The sequence below is a fragment of the Aptenodytes forsteri genome, unplaced genomic scaffold, assembly GCF_000699145.1.
Source record: "Aptenodytes forsteri isolate BGI_AS27 unplaced genomic scaffold, ASM69914v1 Scaffold47, whole genome shotgun sequence".
Classification (NCBI taxonomy): Eukaryota; Metazoa; Chordata; class Aves; order Sphenisciformes; family Spheniscidae; genus Aptenodytes; species Aptenodytes forsteri.
In genome coordinates, this window is record NW_008794731.1 from 1,088,982 (window position 1) to 1,111,696 (window position 22,715).

The 22,715-nt window shown below is 42.8% G+C and overlaps 1 protein-coding gene across 1 annotated transcript in view; it reads left to right on the forward strand.

The window, feature by feature from the left end:
• Positions 1-20,643, forward strand: part of NKAIN4 (Na+/K+ transporting ATPase interacting 4) — a 29,250-nt gene extending 8,607 nt beyond the window's left edge. The window contains exons 4-7 of the mRNA XM_009273940.1: positions 3,919-4,116; positions 11,935-11,995; positions 15,181-15,265; positions 20,474-20,643. Coding sequence (XP_009272215.1) covers positions 3,919-4,116; positions 11,935-11,995; positions 15,181-15,265; positions 20,474-20,483 — 354 coding nt within the window. The 3' untranslated portion in view covers positions 20,484-20,643. The remainder of the gene's footprint in view (positions 1-3,918; positions 4,117-11,934; positions 11,996-15,180; positions 15,266-20,473) is intronic.
• The last annotated feature ends 2,072 nt before the right edge of the window (positions 20,644-22,715 follow it).

The window sequence follows — 22,715 nt, forward strand, 5'->3', positions numbered from 1 at the left end:
ACTGAGCATGACGTCCCATGGTATGGAATGTCCCTTTGGCCAGTTTGGCTGTGCCCCCTCCCAGCTTCTTGTGCACCTCCAGCCTTCTCAGTCGGTAGAGCATGGGAAGCTGAAAAGTCCTTGGCTAGTGTAAGCACTGCTCAGCAACAACTAAAACATCGGTGCGTTATCAACTTTGTTCTCATCCTAAATCCAAAACACTGTACCAGCTACTAGAAAAGAAATTAACTCTATCCCTGCCGAAGCCAGGACATGTTCCCATTCTGTAGTTTCACTTCTCTTGAAGTGAAGCTGGCAAACCGCAGGAGACATCCTGGGATTTTTTTTTTCCCCAGTCTCCCAGCAAGCACTGAGCAACTGGAGGTCAATGAAGTGATTCTCTTGAATGGTCTTTTATTGTGCCCCATCAGTGCAGGTACCCTCCGAGGACATCCAGCCAGGGACACAAGCAAAGGAACGGCATTGCTTTGGATGTTGAGACCCTTTCATTCGTGCTGTCCTCGTGCCCTGCAGTGCTCCAGACAGATGCTTGTTCAGAAAGGTGTCTCTGAATGCGAGGGCATCCACAACCCCAGTGTGCAATCAGTATTCATTTTACATCTGTGAGATTGGATGGCTCGTGTGCGAGTCATTGTGGTGCTTTTAGAATCCAAATGTGCTCAGTTTTTCCAATCTGTTCTTAACTGAAGTTTTTTTGTGGTTTTCTTTTTTTTTTTGCACAGAGCTGGAGCATGATTGTAGGCAAAAAGCAGTGAGTGCTGTTGAGGACCTACTGTTCCTCCACCTGCCTACCTCCAGCCCAGCACCTGTTCTGCTTTTTTCAGGCTTCATTCACAAGCAAGTTCAGCTTCTGCAGCAAAGTTAAGCCAGAGCCAATTCTATAAGGACTGACAAAAGGGAGATTCAGGAAGGAAAGCAGCCTGTTTCTTGCTTTGCCAAATACACGTAGATGCCTCTGTAAGGAGTAGAGAAGGCAGTGAAGGGGCTCTTTGCATCAGTGAGGCAGAAGGTTTGGGAAGGCACCATCTGTGAGCTGGGAGAGGGAAGCTCTGGGGACTGAGGTTCCGTGGGTAGACCCCACGGTGCCCTGTGGAACAGCTTTGTTTCTGTGCTAATCGGAAGAAGCTCCAGGCAAAGAAACAGGAATTGAGTCTTTTCTTTTTCTTTTTTTTGAGAAAGATGATTCTTCCCTTCCCTAACCAAAGTGGTTGAGAGGGAGTGAGAGGGAGAACAGCACAGCAGCTTGGAGGGCTGGCTGTCTCCAGGAGGAAAAGCTTTTGCTGGGGAAGATCCATGTGTCTCAGCATGCAAACTTGGGAGAGAAGGAACGAGCTTTGCAGAAAAGATGCGATTTGGTGCTTTTTCTTTTTTTTGAGAAAGATGATTCTTCCCTTCCCTAACCAAAGTGGTGAGTGGCTTGTGAGAGGGAGAGCAGCACAGCAGCTTGGAGGGCTGGCTGTCTCCAGGAGGAAAAGCTTTTGCTGGGGAAGATCCATGTGTCTCAGTGTCGTGGTTTAACCTCAGTCGGCAATTAAGCACCACGCAGCCTTCTTGTGCACCTCCAGCCTTCTCAGTCGGTAGAGCATGGGAAGCTGAAAAGTCCTTGGCTAGTGTAAGCATTACCTAGCAACAACTAAAACATCGGTGCGTTATCAACTTTGTTCTCATCCTAAATCCAAAACACTGTACCAGCTACTAGGAAGACAATTAACTCTATCCCTGCCGAAACCAGGACACTCAGAACATGCAAACTTGGGAGAGAAGGAACGAGCTTTGCAGAAAAGATGCGATTTGGTGGATATGCGAGATATTTGTGGGCCACTGAAGAGCAATGCCCAGCAGAGGGAGCAAGCCAAAGACTCTTCTGCCAAAATTGTGAGAAGCTGGAAAACTGTCTCTAGAAATGTAGATAGCGCAGCACCTTGCACTGTGTGCATTATCCTGTAGCTGCCAATCTAATAATTATTCCCCATAGCCTTTAAAATGCAGACAGCTCCCTTTAAACTCCCAACTGTTAATAGAGTTTTCCCTATTGTCTTTGCTATTCAGGCTGCTTTTGCACTGGTGCCATACTTCATCTCTGTGCCCTCCTCCATCTACTGTAAAACACATCCCATCTGTTGTGGTGATTATGTCAGGAGTTTGGCAGCTGTCTTCTCACTTAATTGTCCACATTTCTTAACATGTGCTTCCTGCAGCATATTTTAATAACACTCAAATGGTTTGCAGAGCTATCTGTGGTGGAGTGGAGGGTACCTACACAACGTGTATAGTGGGGCACTTGGTTTCTATTCACAGGTTTTCTGGCTGGCATTCAAATTTTCTGCTCCTGTAACTCAAGTTTGTCCCTGGATACAAACACGGACACAGAAAAGTGTATCTGCAGGACTACCTGGCTAGGCTCCCTGTGCTGGCAGTGGAGACAAGTCCTTTCTCCAGAGGGTAATTCAGAGCAGGAGCCTGGATTAGCTGCTCTGAATCTGTTTTTCCCTCTTGGCTCTGCAGGGAGCTGAGGCAAAGGAGCTGCCACGTGAGGTTTCCCATGTTAGGAGGTGTGAATGCCCCAAGCTCTGACTGCTGCTGTTCTGGGAGCCACTTCTTTCCTACAGGGACTGTGTAGGACCCTGGCATGAGCAGTGTGACGTGGTATATGGATAGGCGCGAAAGCTTTTAGTAATGGTTAGGTGAGGTGTGTATATCCAATACCTATTTCTACTCTGTAGAGTCACATAGATTCTCTGCATGAGAATTTTATAATCTATCCTTCAGAATAAAACTTCCAACCCCTTGCCTTGTTTGTGGTCAAAAGGGGTTGTTGATTCTGCATCAAAGTGACCCGAGAGGGCTGCTGGAGCACCCAGCACTTAGCACCCATCTGTGAAGTGATGCAGCTGATCTATTCAGCCAGTTCTGAGTTTGTCTTTTACTGTCTGCAGGGAGGGCTTTGCCATGTCCTGTAAGCTCAAAATCCCAAAGCTCTCCCGGGTACTCCAGCGAGTACCACTCTTTTCTCAAGTGTGAGGAAAGTGTTCTCATTTTCAAATGAGCACCTGGCTGCATCCCAAACTCCTGCACTACTTGTGTGGCATTTCACTATGTAACCCCCACAATGGCACAGTTTAAATTATTGAACTAGCAAAGATGAGAAGAGCAAACCAAAAAGCTTCTCTCGGGGTGGAGATGATAAGGAATTGCTGGGGAAGCGTTTGCAAGAAGCTGCGATCACCACTGTGATGTCAGCTCAGCTGGGTAATCTTGACCTGACACACTGTCAGCCTCAGGTCACAGAAGACACAGAAGCACCATACGTGAAGAGTGTGGAAGGAAATCAGACAGAAATGGTAAGGGAACTTGTTAGATGTGTTAAAAGCTAGGAGATCTGTTGGGTTTTGAAACTCACTTTAGGGTTATGAAGTTCATATTTCTCAGTTATCTGTGGTGATTCCCATGCTGGGAAGAACATACCCATAACACGTGATTCTGACAGGATGCTTAGTGCTGCCTTGTTTACCTTTTTCTTCTAGATTTGTAAGGTTAATCTCCCAAACCCAAAACTTGAGGGTTCTTTTCTGGGTGCAGGAACCACTAACAAAATGTTCTTGGGTCTGCAGCCTAGAAACTGTCTTTCTGATTTAGAAGCTGCTCAGTCCTGCTTCTGGAGTGTGCTACGTGATGGTGAAATAGCTTTGTTGGAGTGCTGCAGGACTGCCTCGGAAAGGGTTCCCATCCCGGAAGCCTGCCTGTGAAAAACTTATAAGGAACATAAAGCCAATGTATTTTGATCTGTGCTATCATTTCTTGAGGGTGGGGATCTTAGAAACTTTAGGTTTTCCATTGATTTTTAATATGACCTCCATCTGGCAGCATATCAGACACTCTTATAGTAAATGGAGATCTCTTGGCAACTTTTCTCTTTAGGACAGTGAACTCTTGACATTCAACATCTCCCGGCACCAGTCATGGTGGAGTGAAAATGGTCCTGGCTGTGTAAGGAAGGAGGCTTCAATGTCTGGCATCAAAGGGCTGGATAGCCATTCCTACATCTCTGTGATAGGCTGTGCCTTGGAGTATCGGTACATCGAAGTCATGCACAGCTCCTTCCAGATCCTGATTGCGGTGAGTACACTGCTGAGAGGGCTGCGGGGTAGCAATTGTTGAGGAGATGCTGTTTGGTTTTATTTTTTTCCAGGCACAGAGGCTGGCCTGTATTTTCCACCCCATTTTGTATCATCTGATTACAAAAGCCTCTGTAAATGTTTTTTTGTTTGTTTATTCTCCTGTTCTCTCTTATGAACAATATTGCTTGAAAGAATTGGAAATGGGTACCAGCAACCTAACACCTGAAGTAATGCATCCCATGCAACCATACAATAGCAAACAGTATCCCTGTTGGGGTGTGGAAATTCATGTTTTGACAAGGACAGAGACCCTTCTGAAGGATTTCTCTTATTCCACGTGACTTAGTGATGGAGCACATATGTGCATATTTGCTGTGAAGGAATAAAAGGGAGAAGATCCTTATCTCCAGAAATTGAAAGAAATTTTAAGGAAGCAGAAAGCAGCATATTTTCTTTCTGCTGACACCTAAGATACATGTACTAAATGTTTTCATCAACTCTTTCCTTGTCAGAGTCTTCCACAGGCTTTTTGAAGTCCTCTGCAGTAATTCAGTGTCCTTAATGTTCACTGTTAATTAATTTGTTTCTCGCTTGTCTGTGAAATTAACTGAAACAAAATGTCCATTGTGCCCCTTACTTCGTCAGTACTCTTGCATTGTGTAGCTGCATTAGAGTTAGCAGCCTGCATCTTTCTAATCTGCTTTGGTTTGTTACTCTGTGGTTAATGGCTTTAAGTATTAACGGACACGAACTGATGAAACATTCACATTTCAGCTTTCAGTTTTGGCTTAAAAAAGAAGGGTAACTTGCCCTGATTAAATGTTAAGGGATAACAAATAGAGAAATTCCAAGCTTCTGGAGTGCCAAGTACTTCTCTGCGTGTTTTTGGTACAACTTTCCGCTGTCTTGATCCTGCATTTCCTATTAGCTGGGATGATCTGTGTGACCCAGTGAACTGCAGGGAGGGGGGAAGACTCAGACCCCTTTCTTGCCACGTCACAAAAACGAGGAAGACGGAGAAGCTTCTGTTTCCTGAGTTGGATGGACTCTCTGGTGTGCGTGCTGGCTGTTAATATTTGGTTAGTTCTCCTTCAGGGAAAATGATCTGCATTAAACTATCCGAGAGTTGCTTTAATGCATGTGTATGAGAAAGGCAAACCTATGTATCCAGAAGAATAGAGCCTGTTGTCTTTTATAAAGGCCGTTAGCTGGAACGGGATTGATGCTGCTGAGCTGGTGCTGTTCCTGAGTTTGGTGAAACAATTGACAGACTTTGAAGTCAGAACATCCCAGACTTTTAAAGTGCAGAAGTATGTTGCTGTTAGCATCCTTCCTAAACGCCTCAGCTGGCACGAGGCCCTGTGCCCCAGGCTAGAGGTTCAGCCAACAAACGGTCCTGAGTTTGTTTGGAATAGACCTTTGTTTTATGGCAGCTTACTAACTTAGGCACATGGCCCTGAGCTAAGCGATCGCACCGATATACAGGAGTCTCTGTCTCTGGGAGTGTTTTCTCCTTTGCTTCTTCCCAAAGGCACATGACAATATTCTCCGTGCATCTGCAAAATGCCCCAAAGGGCCAGATGGTGAGACAGAGGAGGGAACTATAAGATAAAATAGGGTTTAGGTAAATATTTTCTCTCTCCCTCTCCCTGAGATTTAAGTTGCAGTGGATTTTTGAATCCTAAACCCTGGAAATGAGGCTGAAATACTTGTATGCAAGCAATCCGTATGGGATGAGCTATGCAGAGTGAACTGAATTTCTACTTGTCCTGTAATGAAGGTAGAGTATTGAAGCCCCAGGCCTGTAACTCCTGCCAGCTCTGAAATGCTCATATAATTTTGTCATGAAGTGGGAGAAACAGAGCTTTTCCTCTCTGCTTTGCTGAGGTAAGGCAGAAAGCAAGCCTTCTCACTTTCTCACTCAGACCTTGCCTGAAAACAGTCAGCCAGTTCTCTCCCTTTTTAGTCTCTGAGGGTCAAACTCTTTGATCCCTGCCAGTACCTTTTTCTGTTCTCTTTATCTCATTTTAAGGCAGATTTTATTACAGGCTGCTGTCCTTCCCAGAGCGCCTGGCAGGTACTGTGCTGCAGACGGGCAGGGAGACCGGATCGATAGTACAAAAAACATGACTAGGAACTTGAAGGCTCAGGGGATGCAGCAAGAGACATGACCTAGTTCCCTCCTTGTCTGCCATGCTTTTGAGACTGGAATAGTCAGTTCCCTGTTAAGAAGGGCAAGGGACAGGCAAAATTGTGCTTTCTGTAGTTTTTGCTTTGCCTAATGGTTTTTAGAAGTTGTGGGGTGGGGGGTTGTCTTTGTGTGGTTTGTGGGTTTTTTTTCTTTTATTCCAGCTATGGTAGTGTGAAATCCATGTTCTTTAACTATGCAGTACCCAGCTGTGGACACTTTGTTTGTTTTCTGGAAATACCAATTCCTTGAGACTGTTGAGGAACTGTAGTGCACCGTATTGTGTACTTGGGGTAAGGCTCACTGAACTCAATCTTGCATGCCAAAGGAGAAGGAAAGCAAACCTGAAGCCATATGGCGAGCACGGTGTTGGCTGTCATCTTGACTCCTGCTGACTGTATTATCCTCCTCCTGGGCATACATTTGAAGATACATAAGGTCTCAGTCTGCTTTCGCCCAGAGCTTGTCTGTACTCCTTGAAGGCAAAAGCAACTCCTTTAATCTGGAATGCGATCAAACTTGGGCATATCAGTCACCATGTGTGATACAAGTAGCTGTAGGGCCCGGTATGAAAATCTTTCTCAGTACTTTAGCACAGAACACAATGGAGGAAAGCTCATTGTAACAACATCTTAAAGTCTGTACTGTTATAGAAATGTCACTGTAAAACTAATCCTATCAACCCAATTAGGAAACGCAACAGCAACTAGTTTGTCAAGAAATCAAATCTGCTTTCTTTTTATCTCAGCAAGGATTCATCTTGCACCTCCCCAACTTGCCAGCCAGCAGGGATAGGAGTGATTGCTGGTTTTGAAATACCTGGCATAGCTCTGGGCTGTCCATATGGTAGTTCTGGGAGTGGGGAGGGTTAGGCTTTTCCTGAAGCTGAATGGGATGGAAATTGGAAATGTCTTCCCAACCAAGAGAACTCAGTGCCTGCCTGTCTGCTGTTTTCACTCAGACTGACAGGTTGGAAGGTTCCCAGGAAGGCAGCAATGCAAGCCTTGACAGCAGATGTTATGTGAGAAGCAACGCACAAGAGATGCTTTGCTGTTGGCAGAAGCTAGATTTTCAGTGATCGTAATTGCATCCAAAGAATAAAGAAGGTCAAGGAATCAAAGGATTTTGATTGCCTCTTTTTGGCTATCTGGTCACAATAGCTCTTTCACAAGCTGGCTTTTTGCTTTCTTATAGCAGAGATCTCTTCATTTCCTCCCTCTCGCACTGACGAGAGCATACGCACTTCATTAGCTCTGATTAGAAATGAAACCTAGAATACATCTGCCCTGAAGGAGTAGACTGCACATATTCTCTGTGGTGGAAAAACCAATGGCAAATTTTTCTACTGAAAGAAGTCTTGAAGAGCCCAGAATCTTCACTAGGACAGCTGTAGACTAAAGCTAAGATTTTACACAAGCAACAGTAACACCTCCTAAAACTTGCCTTCCCATCCTTCATGTATTTTGCACACTCACAGCCAGCTGGTCCCTTTCTGTAGATCTTGCTGTAATTCAGTCTTTCGGGCTCCAGCACTTCAGTTCAATGCTGCTGTTCTGTGAACACTTTTCAACTCACTATTAAAAAGCTAACTTCAGATGACTGAGGGGCAGAGGGATGTACAGACTTACGTTTTCCTCTTTTCCTTCGGGCACTCTTATCTCTTCCTGTCTTTCCTGCTCTGTTCATTTGCCTGCAGAATGCTTGGGACATCCCAGCTCCATCCTCTTTTGTTCGGCAGCATGTGTGTTCCCAGGCTGTCTGACAGGCTGACTGAACACACCTGCCCACAACATGTGTTCCCAATAAAAGCTTAATTGGATACTTCTGCAGCCTGGAGGAAGCTGGTACTGAACATGCAGAACAAACAGAGAAACAGCAGCAGAGCCTAAAGCCCCAAAACATTCTTTGGGGAATTAGAGCAACAGCTAAGTGTCATTTTACATCACTGACGTTTTCCCTCCTCTTCCACCTTCCTTACATAATTTGCAAAGATCTAAGAATTATTGCTATTTCCCTGGGATAACAGAGGTTAAAACTCTCTTTCCTATTGAAATCAGCAACCAAGATGGCACTTTGAGCAAGAGTGAAATTACTTCCAAATTCTTGGCCTCTGTGAAGCTTTCTGTTCTATGTTAATTGCTGCTAAACTTGGTGATGTTTGGGGGCTTGATATGTCTTCATGAAGGATGCAGTCTGAAGGGAACCGTTGGTGTCTCTTGGGGTCTGCTCACCCCGCATTCTAGCAGGCTCTTCCAGTGAAAAGGACCGGACAATAGGAGCGGCATTTCTCCTCTGTAGTTATATTTCATTCATAATTCATGCAGAAGGAGAGACATGGGGAATCCCAGGAGTTCATTTCATCCCTGAGGTGATATGTTTAATTATAGCTTAGGTCAGCCCATATAAAAATCAATTCATGTTTATGTTGTATGTCTCTTCCCTCCTTGCCACTGAAACTGTCCTCTTCTGGCCAGGTCACAAGACTAGCAAAAAAGTGCCATTAAATCAACAATTTTTTTATTGATGAAACCCATGTAAAGAAGGAATGGATTATGAAGTCAATAAAAAGTAAAATTTAAACACTAAGCAGGTAATTTTGAAACAAAGCCAGGCGATAGAAGAAATAAAAAAGCAAACCCTCCACTCTACTGGAGCTGGAATTAGAGGTTTAGGGAAGTTCACTTAATTCACTAGCTTTTGGCTGGTTGGTTTGTTTTTCTGGATGCAAAAGGTCACCTTAGTCATAAAAGGAAAAAACATACGGGGTGAGAAGAATGATGGTTGAGGGTATGAGGCATTAATTTCTGTGCAAAACAAACTTCCCAAGTCAATCTTGCTGCTTCCTTGGTGCTTCTGAACCGTGAACAATTTTCAGAGGTTTAACAGGTTCCCCGTGACAGTATCGCTGATAATCATTCACGCACTCTGCCCATAAACTGGGCCGGTAAGTCATTTTCATTGTTAATACTATCATGAGTTCCCTGACACAGATACCACATAAGGTTTGTGTGTACATGTTATAGAGTATAATAACAGTGAATGGATTTAGGGCTGCCACTTTGCATGGCTATTAACCCAAAGTTCCTACCCTGGGGCATGATGAAAAATCTGGGGGAAGAGAAAACCTTCCTAGAGTTCCCCTGGAATCAGGGCACACGCTCAAGATGCATCTTTCCTGCTTGGATATTTGTGTGTGCGTAAACTGCACGATTTGACCTTATATCCTGTAAAATGTAAAGGGCTGGATCTTCAAACTATAAAAATGCTAGAGGAAGTACAAAGAATGTGTGTAACCACACTCCTAATTTGATCCTGGGGCGACAGCAAACGCACTTACACGGGAGACCGGAGCGTGCAGGCGGGTGGTCAGACATCTCACTGAATGCTGGGACGGCTTTAAGCTGCAGCACTCTGTTTTTCCCAAGAGCAGCTGCAAGTGTTCACGTCGTTAGCTACCCCAGCCCAGCTGATGAGCGCTAATTGCTGATTTCGCAGCCAAGCCCACTCGTGACGCGAGGCAACGGGGAGCAGCCTCGGGGGCTGCGTCAGCACCACGGCCAGTTCCCGGGCCGGGGCCGCAGCCCGGCCGCCGGACGTGCCCCCAAACTACCACAGGCTTCAGAAAGAAAAACACGCGCCCTGGGTTTTCTGCTTAGCACAGTACAAGCAATGGAAGAGAAGAAAAAGCTCTGATTATTCTGATTTTTTGGTTTGGGGTTGGTTTTCTTTTTTTTGTCTGCCTTTAAAAAGCAATGGGTTCTACTCAGAGGCAATTCTAAAAGTCAGCAGGTAAAATTAGATTGGCCGTTGCATGTGGCTTTGCGGTTACCATCACGCCCAGAAGGCTATTTTATTTTTTTTTCTGCATGAAGTCCTCTGTAGCTCATAGAAACTTAGTATGAAGCAGCCCTGGTTTCAAAAAAACACAGCAGGGGAACGAATGAGTCCATAGCGCTACCTCTCCTCCACTGAGACATACTGGGACATGCTTGCATAGGGCCCACCCAAGAGGAAAGGAGAGAGCTGGCTTGTCTTTCAGATGATTATAGAAAATTGTAAAGGAAATACAGGTTTAGTGATGCTACAAAAACATTCCATTTCCTTCCAACAAGGCGTGTTTTGTCGGGGAGAGCTGGAGAAATCACGAATGCCTTATAACTCCCCAGTAGAAATCTCATTATCTTGCCTTTTGTTTTCTGGTGTGATGTATTTTTCTGTCATACTAAAAATGAATGGACTCTACTTTTCAAGCCCTACCATGCATCATTCTGTCTTCCCTTAGAGTGAGTCACTGTATGTTACATTCTAACTCTTGTTCAAAAGATTTGAGTTCACAGTGGAAAACAATTATGTCTCAGAATAACTTTACTAATACAGTTACTGTCAACCAAGATCTCGCTAAGTGGGGTGTTATGTAAAGATGTAAAATGAAGGATGGAGAGGATATTTGATTAACAGGAAGAAGGCAAAAGAAAATAAAACCCTGCTGGATCTAGAATGCTTAACTCCCGTAGTACCAGAAGTTTGTTTCTCCATTCAGGCTGAGTAACAACTTGCTACTGAAACGGAATGAGGCAGTTCTGATGCTTTAGAGCTTCTACAAACCACCAACTAAGGACAGACCCACCAGGCTACTTCAGATTGCTTTTTTAATGTTCACTCTAGTTTTCTGCTCTAAAGACTGCTCTGAGCGATGGGTTGACATGAGGGCCACACCATGCTAGCATGGCTGTTATTTGAGAGGCACCCTATTGTTTTACTGCTCCTTCCCTGCTTCTATCTGGTTCCCAGGAGGTGGCAATTTACTGCTAACCTATGCAATTTGTGAATTAAGACCATTGCTGTCGTCTTGTCTGTTTCTCACTGTGCTCTGGCCCATTTACTTTGTAGGCCCGATGCTTGATTAGTCCTTGCAGAAGTGTTTATTCTCCACAGACAGAAAGAACCTTAGAAATTGTAGAGCTAAAGACCGGGATTTCTTTCCAATGAATTTTTGATCTCCAAGCCTACGTTACTGAAGATTTCAGTGTCTCTGAACATTGCTGCCAGTACGTCACCATTTTTATGGTTAACTAAGTTTCTATCTCATCTGCATAAAAGCTAGTCACATCTTGTTGGTAGCTCCCACACCAAAGTAATTTCTCTTCCTTTGCATACCCCTTATGACAGGAATACAGAGCTGATGAGTTCTCGTCCCTGGTTAATAAAACCTACCCCTGTACGTCCGTGTGTCTGTCCTGTACGTAGTCGTCTGTCTAAAATGTTACATAAGGCACTCTCCTGCACCCTCATCACTTCTTACAGAGAGTAAACTTAGCACGGTAGTTTCAGTGTCAGCAAAGCCAGCCCATGTTCTCGCCAATCATTCTAGCAACAGCAGGCTGCTACTCTGAAGGGGAGGATGGGTCTTGCAAGTTTTTAGTTTGGACCTTTGAGTATGCTCCCAGCAACGTCTTCCCCTAACCCTACGCCTGCACTCCCTACCTTACAGCAAATATGACTTGGCCTCACCATTACAGTAATGCTGCCAAGTTGACAGTAAATGATGGCTGTTGAAGTCGTGCCAAGTGGGTTTTGACCAGTCTCGCAAGATTGATGCTAAAATGATTTATTCTCTCTATTTTCCAGCTGGTGGGCTTTGTCTACGCCTGTTACGTTGTTAGTGTTTTTACAGAAGAAGAAGACAGCTGTAAGTATTTATCAACAGATCCCTTGGCAAAGGTTTTATTAAATTTTATTTCTCTCTCAGATGTTTGTCTATCAGGACTGAGTTGCCATCATTCTTCTTTCCATCTCTCCATCTATGTGATATGGCACTACCTGCCTTTCAAGGATCAGCTGTTTTTACTGTGAGGTTTTTTTCCCCATGTCACCATGTGTTAGATGCTGTAATTCTGCTACTCTTTCAGCCCACAAAAACTTGGTGTTGGCTTCTCACTCAGGTTAGGCTTTAAAGAAACTGGGCAGCTTCTTCTGTTCTCAAACTTATATAGCTTAATGCCACTGAAATATTGCCATTGTAATTAGGAGTACCTACAACAAAAAATACAGCCCGGTAATCAAGCAGGCCACTTGCTGAGTATCATATGCCACAAGCCGAGGATGAAGCAGAGCATGAGATTTCTTGCCAAGAACCAACCTGACCACTTAATTTAAAAGCAGAGGAAGTACTGTATCTGAATTACAAGAAGGAGGAAGGAGCTGACTCTCTCATGTTTGGTATAGAAATATCTTAAGTGTCATGACGTGTCAGAGAAGAGCAAAGACTCAGAGGAATCACAATCACACAGGTTGGGTCTGTGGGATCTCTCCAGGTATCTGTGATCTGGTCCTGGATTACTTTTCCCTCCTAAAACTCCATTTAAGAGCAATAATTTTGCAAGCAAAAGAACAGACACATAGGGTTCAAATAAATGTGAGTCTGATTTCTTTGGCAATGTATTGCCTTTCTGTGTTTGAATTCTCAGCATGTTTGAATCAGGAAAGTCTTACTGAAATCAATGGGTCTAGGCCAGTTTACTCCAGGTAAGGATCCAATCCAAAGGCTTTAGATCTAAGTATCACTTCTTTAAGACATTCATTAGGTTTGTGAAAGTAGCTTTGTTGTTTTAAAGAGCAGCTGGCATGGATTTTAGCTGAAAAACCACAGCTTTGAACTGAATATTTGAAAGTATGTGAAGAATGTTGATTTCATAGGAGTGAGATGATATGCATTTGCTTATCTGACTTGTCGTCATGTTTTTCTGTTGCTTCCTGTGTGGCTGAACTCATTCTACTGACTTTACTGATCATTTGTTTAGAGCTTGGCAATGCACTTAGCGGAAGTGCTACATTATAAGTAATATTTTAAAAATTACCCTGTAGCTCTTCTATTAGCGAAATAGCTTGAGTTCTGAGCCCCTTTTGAATATTCTAAGGTAATAACTTGACAGAGCTCATTTTTATAGTAGGGATCTGTTAGGAGAGGCAACCACATGGAAGAAAGCTTTATCTAGAAACGCGGAGCTGTTAATTTCAGGATATGTATTTTTTTTCCACTAACAAATTCCTTTTCCCTCCCAGTTTCCCAGCTTGGAGTTAAAATGCCAGCTTGAATAATTAACAATGACAAACCATCAATATTTCACACTCACAGTGGTAGATCCTTCCAGTGACCTGAACAAATTTGAGCTGCGTTTTAATTTTCTCTTCCATTTGTGGTTTCCTTTAAATGTTGCTTTGATATGCAGCATGAAGTAATTATAAGTGCTGAGGCACATTAATCAGGAAGCTCATGCTAACGTGATTTTCATGAGAAAACACAGCAGTAGGGATCTACTATTCCTGAATTATTGGCAAGAATATTTTAGATGTGCTAATACACTGTAATATATTGCAACAATGAACCACAGTTAAATTTTTTTTTTTAAGTGACTTGGATTTTGAGTGCTTCTGTGGTTGGGTGCTCAGATGATAGGACTTTTGTTTGTTCAAGGTACTAAACAGTTACTGAAAATTGCAATTCTTTAAGGTTTCCTAATTTAGACATTCCACAACTGAGGTAATATAGTTAGTATCTGTTTTTTAAAACTGCAGACTGTCTTGATTTTAAAATACTCAAACATTTTCAAAAGTGGCTGAGAAAAGGTCAAGTCTCACTGGAACTACTGGGAATTATCCCCCCAGTTAACTTAGAACCTCTACAGATTTCGCCCATTAACTGACAGTTGTTCCAAAATCACAGTACCAGCATGAAGTTATCCATCAAGATGGAATTCGTGATAATACATTGTCCTTGGGTTTCTAAATATATTTTAAGAGGGGTTTTTTCCACTTCCAATATATTTAGTAAATATTTTTCTATTGTTTGTTCACTAAAAAATACCAAAACTCTTTAGCTAAAATTTAAAATAATAGTGCCACCTTCAGGAAAGAAAAATAAACAGGCATTTATATAGTTAATAAGACTCTCCAGTTATTTTTAAATGGCGTTTGGACCAGATAGTTTTCACACTTCCGAACAAAATGCACTACCTTGGCACAAAAAAGTGGTCTAAGCTGGATCTGTTTTAAAGGTTTTTGCAAGGCCTACTAGGTCAGTCACAAATCAGAACACATCATACCCCTACTGACCTGGCTATGTTGGCCAGCTCAATAATATAGACTTGGCCTAATTTCAGGGGAACTAAGAGAGACTTGGAAAATTCTTCCATGGTTACTAAGGGAATTGTCACTTAAAACTTTCCTTGTTTAGTTACATTGCCCTTATGTGAATACTGGAGAAGGGAAGCATTGTTCCTATTTGTATACAATTAAAAGAAATTGAGTTGGCAGAGGGGACGTGAAAAATATCAGAGCTGAAGATAATGAGGTATTTGCAGTTTTCCAAAGCTGCTGTTGTCTGTCTTGCAGGAAAGACAAGTGGGGCAAGAAAATTCCCACTTGACTATATAACCTTCACGGGGATTACTGTGCTGCCAACTTCTCCGCTGGCATTCACTCACGAGCCATTCCCCAGCTTCCTTCTTTCAGCACATCGCTGAATGGCTGAGGCTTTGTCAGCTCAGTTCTCATGTGAAGGCACAGCATGGTGGCAATATCCAAGGAGGCTGAGGGAGGCCCTCTTGTTTTTCTGGAGCCTTTTGTTAGCTCTGTGCTTTAAGTGTTGTGTTAGCTGAATCTCCTCCTTGGCACACTTGCCCATCCCAGGAGATCCTGGAAAAGAGGTCTGTGCAGGCAAAGATTTCCACCAGGCAATCCATACCTGAAAAATCATTTTTCTGTTCTCTCACTAATTTTTGTGTTATGCCATGACATGCACCAACTTTCTCTTTCATTTCCTTTCAACTTTCTGGCCATGTTTGTTTGTTTATTTGAGTTTTGATTTTTTTTCAGTTGATTTCATTGGTGGATTTGATCCATTTCCTCTCTACCATGTCAATGAAAAACCCACCAACCTTTTGTTCAAGCAGACATACCTGTAAGTATCATCTCCTGTGCTAAGAGGCTATGCATGCCTCGTAGTTTTATGGCTCAAGGTTGCCACAGGTTTGGGTTTTTTCCTCCTTGCAGGTTGATTTCTCCAGCAGGCTTTTCAGGCACAGAAGGAATGAGCAAGTGGACACCAGAAGGGGTGAAACTGCCTCTGCTCAGCCCCAGATTGCCAGGATGAAGCTGGTGTTGCCGTACTTGGCTTATAGCAGTGCTGTTTGATAGGAAGCAGTGGGGCCAGCTGTAGGATGTTATTGTAAACAAACTACTGGATGCCTTTTCCTTGAAGAAAGCAAGAAAGGCTTTTCAGCTGTGAATGGTGCCCAAGCAGGTAAAGGTAGGAGCTGTGAGGAAGGAAGAATCAGCCTCAGTGGATGCTGAGAGTAAGCTGTAGCGATAGCAGAATATGATTCTCAGTCTCAAGGTTAAATTGTGGTCTGTCAGGCAGAGCCTCAATGACGGATCTCTACTGGGGTAAAATTTATGCAACATCTGGTTACTTAAGCTGTATTTTAGCTCTGTGGACAGACAATCGTAACTGAACTCTGACCTATATATCCATGCAATTTTGATCACTGGCCATGTCTTTGTCATCCTCCAGTAATCTTCTCATGGTAGCACCACAAAATTTGACTCTGTCTTGGGTACAGGGTCTCCCTGTATCTGCTTTTACTTCTAGGGAACCTGCAGGGTACAACGCTAACACACCAGTGAATTAAATTAAACCAAGCATTAGATGGCTTGCTCTTAAGGTTTCATTTCTTTTTTTTAAATTCTGTTGCCTACAAGAACAGAAGCTTCTGTGTGCGGGGCATCCCAAGAGTTCAGCTGAGAGCAGGGAGCAGAAAGGGGAGTTGTCCACAGCAGCTCCTGTCATACCACTAATAAAGATCTATTGCTGAATTCCAGCTTCTGCCCTCTGATAATCCCCTCCCACTGCTGAAGGCACAAGATCACACTTTCACGCAGTCCACTTAAAAGCTGATTCTTAATGAGATTCTCAAACATAAAGGCCAGTATTATCTGTTTAAAGCAGCAATAAGATCTGAATTTTTGATACTCCTTAAATCGAGCTGCAAGAAGGCAGTTCAAGGTGCAGAATTTTTTTAAAGCAGCTGCTAAGGGAGGTTGTTTTTTGGGAATAATGTTACCAGAGAGTCCTGCCAAAAAGAAGGATGTGAGGAGGGGGGAGAAAAGTGGGGCTCAGGGAAGAAAAACTGCCCCCAAATAGATTTGTAAGTGTGCCCCTCTAATGTAGTATAGACTTACTACCCACTTTGGCACTGCAGCACGAGACCAGGAGAACAAGTCATCTTTGCAAAGCAGTTAAATTCCCTGTAACTTTGGGGGTGCAATAGCATTATTAGAAGGGATGCTACAGGAGATTAAATATTGATTTCCCTCTCATTTTGTCACAGTGGGATGGAATTTTCCATAGTCTGCAGAAGCTGTGGAGCTTTAAGCAGCTCCTTGATGAACTAGCTTGATACAGCAGCGTGCTGAAGAAACATCACGCTTTTACAGTATGGGGCTTGGGCTGGTTTTTTTTTTCTTAAAATGACAAATTCTGTACTAGTACTTATAAATGAAGTTTTCTATATGGGGACACTGCAATATGAACAGAAGCGAGCAACGTAAAACTTCCTTACAAGGGTCTCAGTAAGCTGGTAAGCTATTAATGAAGTACACAGATAATTCTGTTGTTCTTCAGTCCCATTCTTCAGACCATCACTTATCTACTGATAGCTTCTGCCAGCACAATATAATATTTCTTTCTGGCTAACAGGAGATGAAAACAGCTGCTGAGCAGTAGATAAGGTGACCCTCTATAAATTTCACAGCAGCCACCAAGTAGCAATTTTTGTTTATTTATTTCAGCCTAGCTATTGCCTTTCTTCCACATGTATGAATGAGAGTGAGAGGAGGAACAGATACTTGATTCTCAACTAATGATGCCATGGAGTTTCGCAGTCTGGGGCACCGAGTGCCAGACACCCTTGTCCTGCTGTGAAAATCATTTTGTGATGACTGAAGGCATTTTCTTTTTTTATATACTGTTCAAGAAGATGCAAAACAACAAATACATCCAACTTCTTTCAAGTTTAAATTTATAGAACAGCTAGGGGTCAGGAACATGGACTTTCTGGTTTTAATTCCTTTTTGTTGAAGGAAATGCTGAACGAAACCAAATCTATTCTACAACTACTGACTTGGAGCTAACTGCAACCATGAACTTTCATTTTAAGATGGCACCACCCCATTGTCAGTAGTCAGCTGCTCTCCTGATAACGCACTTGTCCTGTTGCCGCAGCTCTCTAACAGGATCACTTTCCTTCATTCCCTGATGGAATTACCCTATTCACTCCAGTTTTATCTGTCCTTTTCTGATGAGATCGCACTCTTTCCTCTCCTCCCAATGTGCCCTTTCCCTTGTCCTGGCTTGCATTTTTCCCTAGTCTCTCTTCTTCATCTCTCCAAATTTATGAATTTTCATAGATCTGAAGGCCCCACAGGACAATGACATTGACCTAGACTGATGTGCACAGCTTAAGTCCAAGACCAACCCCCATAACCTCTGTATCAAGCACGCAGCCTATGAGTTAGATAACTTTTAAATATGCTGTCACAGTTCAAAGATATTAAAGGGAGACTGCTGTGTTCCTTGGCAGCCTACTGCAGTGGTTATCAGCTGCTAAATTCAGTATTCAAAATGTACACCCCATTTCTGGCTTTCAGCTTCCGTCCACTGCACTGACAAAAGTTCTTAAATACCTTTGCCTCCTACTAGGAGGAAAAAAACATCTCCCCAAACTATTACTGATAATGGGTACTTCCAGACCACAATCCAGTTATCTCCCAGCTTTATCATGGTAACCTACTGACCTCCTCGACTTCAGCTGCAAGTCTCCAGTTAGTGGAAAACCTCACAAATTATCAACAGCCAGGTTATATTTTTCTTTTAAAAAAAAGCCGACAACAACAACAACAAAAAAATCAACCAACAGTTTTGTACTGTTGCTTACAAAGACATGATTTAAGTGTGCTTCATCTTAATTAGCACCTCCAACACTCACACAGCAACAATGAAATTCTATAAATACAGTTATTTCTATTTCAGGTTCCACGACTGCTTCTGTTCTACATTTCATTGACTCCAGGGGGGTTTGGTTGTGATAGTTCCTATTTCAAGTCACAAGCTTAAGTAAGAGAGGCTCAAATTATCATGAAAAAATTGTTCTGGAAGTTTTACTGTGTAATAGAATTACCCTTAATCTCACTGCTGCTTACCAATCAAGGCACTGCACTAATTCAGGCCATGCCTGCTTGCACCACTGTCTCCTCTTAGGCTGCATTTAATAATAATTCATTAGGAATCTTGATAGAAGATACCTTAAAGTCTTCAGTGCATGAGTTTCTGGGTCAAAGTACTTAGCCAAAGGATAATAAATTACTTATTGAAAACCAAAGTTATTTTCCTGAGGCCAAAAGGGAACATTTCCAATGAGTTTTCAGGAAGGAAAGGCTGAGCTCTTACCCCTCCTTAGCTAAAGCTCAAATTCAGGCCATGCTTGCTTGCACCACTGTCTCCTCTTAGGCTGCACAGGACAGGACATCAGCTCTGGGTTGCTCTTCTTCTTGGCCACTTGTAGTAACAGAATTCTCATCATTTGAGGCAAGGAAGCATTCTTGCACTGGTAACTCTGGAAGGGTTAACGAAGCCAGCTGAATATGAGCCAGCAGTGTGCCCAGGTGGCCAAGAAGGCCAATGGCATCCTGGCTGGTATCAGAAATGGTGTGGCCAGCAGGACTAGGAATACGATCATCCCCCTGTACTCGCAATGGTGAGGCCACACCTCGAATACTGTGTTGCCTCAAGTTGCGCCAGGGGAGGTTTAGATTGGATTAGATTAGATTTAGATCTCCCTGCCTTTTAAGACTGTATTTATAAGGCCAAGCAGCGAATTGCACAGTTGTGAGGCTCCTGTCCATAATGCTCACTGTGATCTGGCACCCCAAGTACTACATTATATTTATGGCTTAAGAGCTTTAATTTGATTTTTAGTTGTGTAGCCAGATTTCACTGACTGCTTTCCTCAGATCTACCAGTGGAAAGGACTATAGGGTAACATAGGGTGTGACTTTTATCAGATGTAGACTTCAGTATTGACAGGGTAGCAACAGGAGGCATTGGTTAATTGAATGATCTAAGGCTCCAGTTGATGATTGCTCACTTTAATACTCTCTAATCAATTTTTTTGTGGAGCAGTCTGTCTGCTAGCCATAGGCATGAAGCAGCTGTGAGCATGCAGCATTAAAGGACTAGACCCCATGTAACAGTCATTCACTTACAGGTTGAAAGTAGGTTCTTCAGTAGATCAGCTGATAGGTACAAGTACACAAATAACATTCTTCAATTCAAAAAACAAAACAAAAATCAAAATCCAGACTGAAACACTGAGGGAGAGGGAGGGGGGAAGAAACTAAGCTCCCTTGAGATTATTTTCCCCCCACCCCCTCCAAACTGTCTTTGATGACCAGAATACTTTACAAAGGAAACTTTTACTTAAACAGGAAAAAAAAAAAATCCCACTTTGTTTTGAGGAGAGAAAAAATACAAAACAAAACGCTTCTGCTTTTCTTTCTAGGTAGACTTTTTCCCAAACAATTTGCTGAATAGCAACAGGAATTTGCAAACTGTTTTGATCAACCTGAAGCTGCATGTTTAAGAGGTGATGTTTCAGCCGAAAACATTCACTCATCTTTACTGCTGGCTACAAAAGTAGATCTGCTTATACTGCTGCATCTACACAAAAAGCACATCACCGCAATTTCAAGAAGCTACTTTATTCTAGAGATGACCCCTAGCTTTTAAAATTCCTAACCAAATTTTATGCAGCTCCAAACGCTGAGGATACATAGATCTAACACTTTGGCTCATTCCTTAGTCTAACTGCAGTATATTCAGGTCTGGTATATGCGTAACATTCTTTCCAGACTTGAAGACTACTTAACCACATTACCGCTGAGCTCTCAATCCTATTCCTCATCTGTAGTGAATCATATTTAAAAACCCAGAACAGGAGACAAATTTGATTTTTTTTTCTCATTATTTCCACACCATTTCTATTATCTTAAGTAAGCAACTTAGTACTTGCTCCACATTGATGCCCTGCCTTCACTTTTCCCCCCCCTACAGGCCTGCGTAAATAAAGAGGAGCCAGAGGATGGATAAACCTTGTACTCCACCATCAGAGGTGCTGCAGGAAGCAATCCCTGGTGCCCAGATCTTTGGCAGAGGAAATGCAGGATGTAAACTCCATTCCATTTTTTGTTCCTTGTCTTCTTTTCAAATGCAATGAATGTACATTGAAGAATGTCCACGCGGTTGGTTTTTAATTCTCCAAGTGCCCTGATGAACCATTCCTACCATAGTCTGGTGGTACTAGCCAATAAATGGCATGGGCCTGAAGACCTCAGGCAGAACAGGTTCACTCAGAGCCTCTCTCAAGAGATACAGCTGAAGTCGGAGCTGCTTCCTTGCACCATGGATCCATAAAGAAGCAAGCACTGCATAACACCCTGGGACGTTTCATGTTTTGTAGTTAGCTTCTTCCCCTTTTCCTTTCCCTTGTTCTGAAAAGAGCCTAAATCCCCTAACACAACTTCATCTCCTCCCTGCCCGTATAGAACTAGGTGGGGGCTATTTACATTTGAGTTACTTAGGCTTTTTTTTTTTAAGTTATAGATGAGAGCTCTTCCCTTCTTCCTCCCCCTGCCCATCCAGGATTGCCTTCCTCATTCTCTATTCTTTAGACATGGTCGGCGCCTTAGCAGTAGGCATTTGTCCTGGATTTCAGTGTTCTGTGACCTAACTCCTGTAAAGCTGCACGGCTAAAAACTAGTACAAGCACCAAATCTTTAGATGAGAGCTTCCCTTCTTCCTCCCCCTGCCCATCCAGGATTGCCTTCCTCATTCTCTATTCTTTAGACATGCCTTAGCAGTAGGCATTTGTCCTGGATTTCAGTGTTCTGTGACCTAACTCCTGTAAAGCTGCACGGCTAAAAACTAGTACAAGCACCAAATCTTTACTCAGCATGGAGCTTAGCCCCATTTCAACATGCCAAGCCATTCTCAGAGCAGCTGCAGCTTACTCTGGGTTTGCCCATCTACATTAAATTAACACTGGTGTAGCCATATACACAGCTGAAAGCTGCTGCAGGACACTGGAAAATGCCTAGTTCTTCATGGATCACAGATGTTTCTGTACCTGCCTTCTTCACTGAGCAGCCACGCTTATTCAAGGCACAAGCCTTGCAACATCCTGATGGAAGGGGTTTTTCTGCGACAGGATAATTTTGAGGGGAGGGAATGGGCTGAATGAAAGGGGAATATAAGTGTAATTAAGTTGCATTAATGAGCTGCAGCAATTAATTAAAAAAAAAAACAAAAAACAATGTCAGTTTTGTTAGCTACATCTCCCAGCATGTTACGTGTCAAGCAGAGAAAGAGCACTTGTCAGCCATCCGTGCCGTTCTTTGGCTGGTACGTTCCAAGTGCTATTGTAATTCTTTATTGTCTTGCCTAATCTGTTTGAGACTACTTGGCATTTTTGAGTAATGCTTTTCAGAAGAGTCAAGCTAGAAGCCATGCTAGGGAGGGGAAGTGTGAGGAAAGAATTAAAATAAATAAAAACATTAAGTGCTAAGTCAAAGACAGAATGATGCACCTTTATTTGTCCCATTCCAAAGGGCCCAGGAAACAAAATCCTCTTCTATAAACCCAAAAGTATAAGCACTAAGAGAACACTTTTTCTTTCTGTGCAACTTCCATTCCAGATACCCGCTGCAGCCTAACATCTTGAGTTCTGATCAGCTGCGAGTAAAAGAAAAACATTGTCTTCTACAGGTATTTTTCCTTCTTTTAGCCAGTAGAAGCCACGGCTTCTGACTGAGCAGAACAGACAGCTGACAGTTGCTGGTTTGATAGTAGTTTCATCATTTGAGGACAAAAAAAACCCTCAACCCTGTTTAAAACAGCTCTGCCTGACAAAACATAACTACCTCCCATATTAGTCAACACTGTGCCACTACCAAGTTAAAACAAAATATCAGTGGAACACAAGCTACTACACCATTTAGATAGCATGCATAGCAGTGTGCATACACAATCTCTTAGCATGTTCTCCACCTCTTCTTTGATTCAGTTCATTTCTGTATTACACTCATTCCTACTTGCTCACCTAACGTTACCTGGAGGGGCAGAAAAAGGAATGGAAGAATACATATCCTCTAGTCAATGAGATTATTCCATGAAAGACTTCATTTATATGGGGCTTTGAAATTAATCTTCCCTTTCCTCATCAGAAAACACTGACTTTACACTTTTTTTGGTTTATTACAATTTCTTTTCCTCAGAGAGAAATGTTGTCCATCAGACA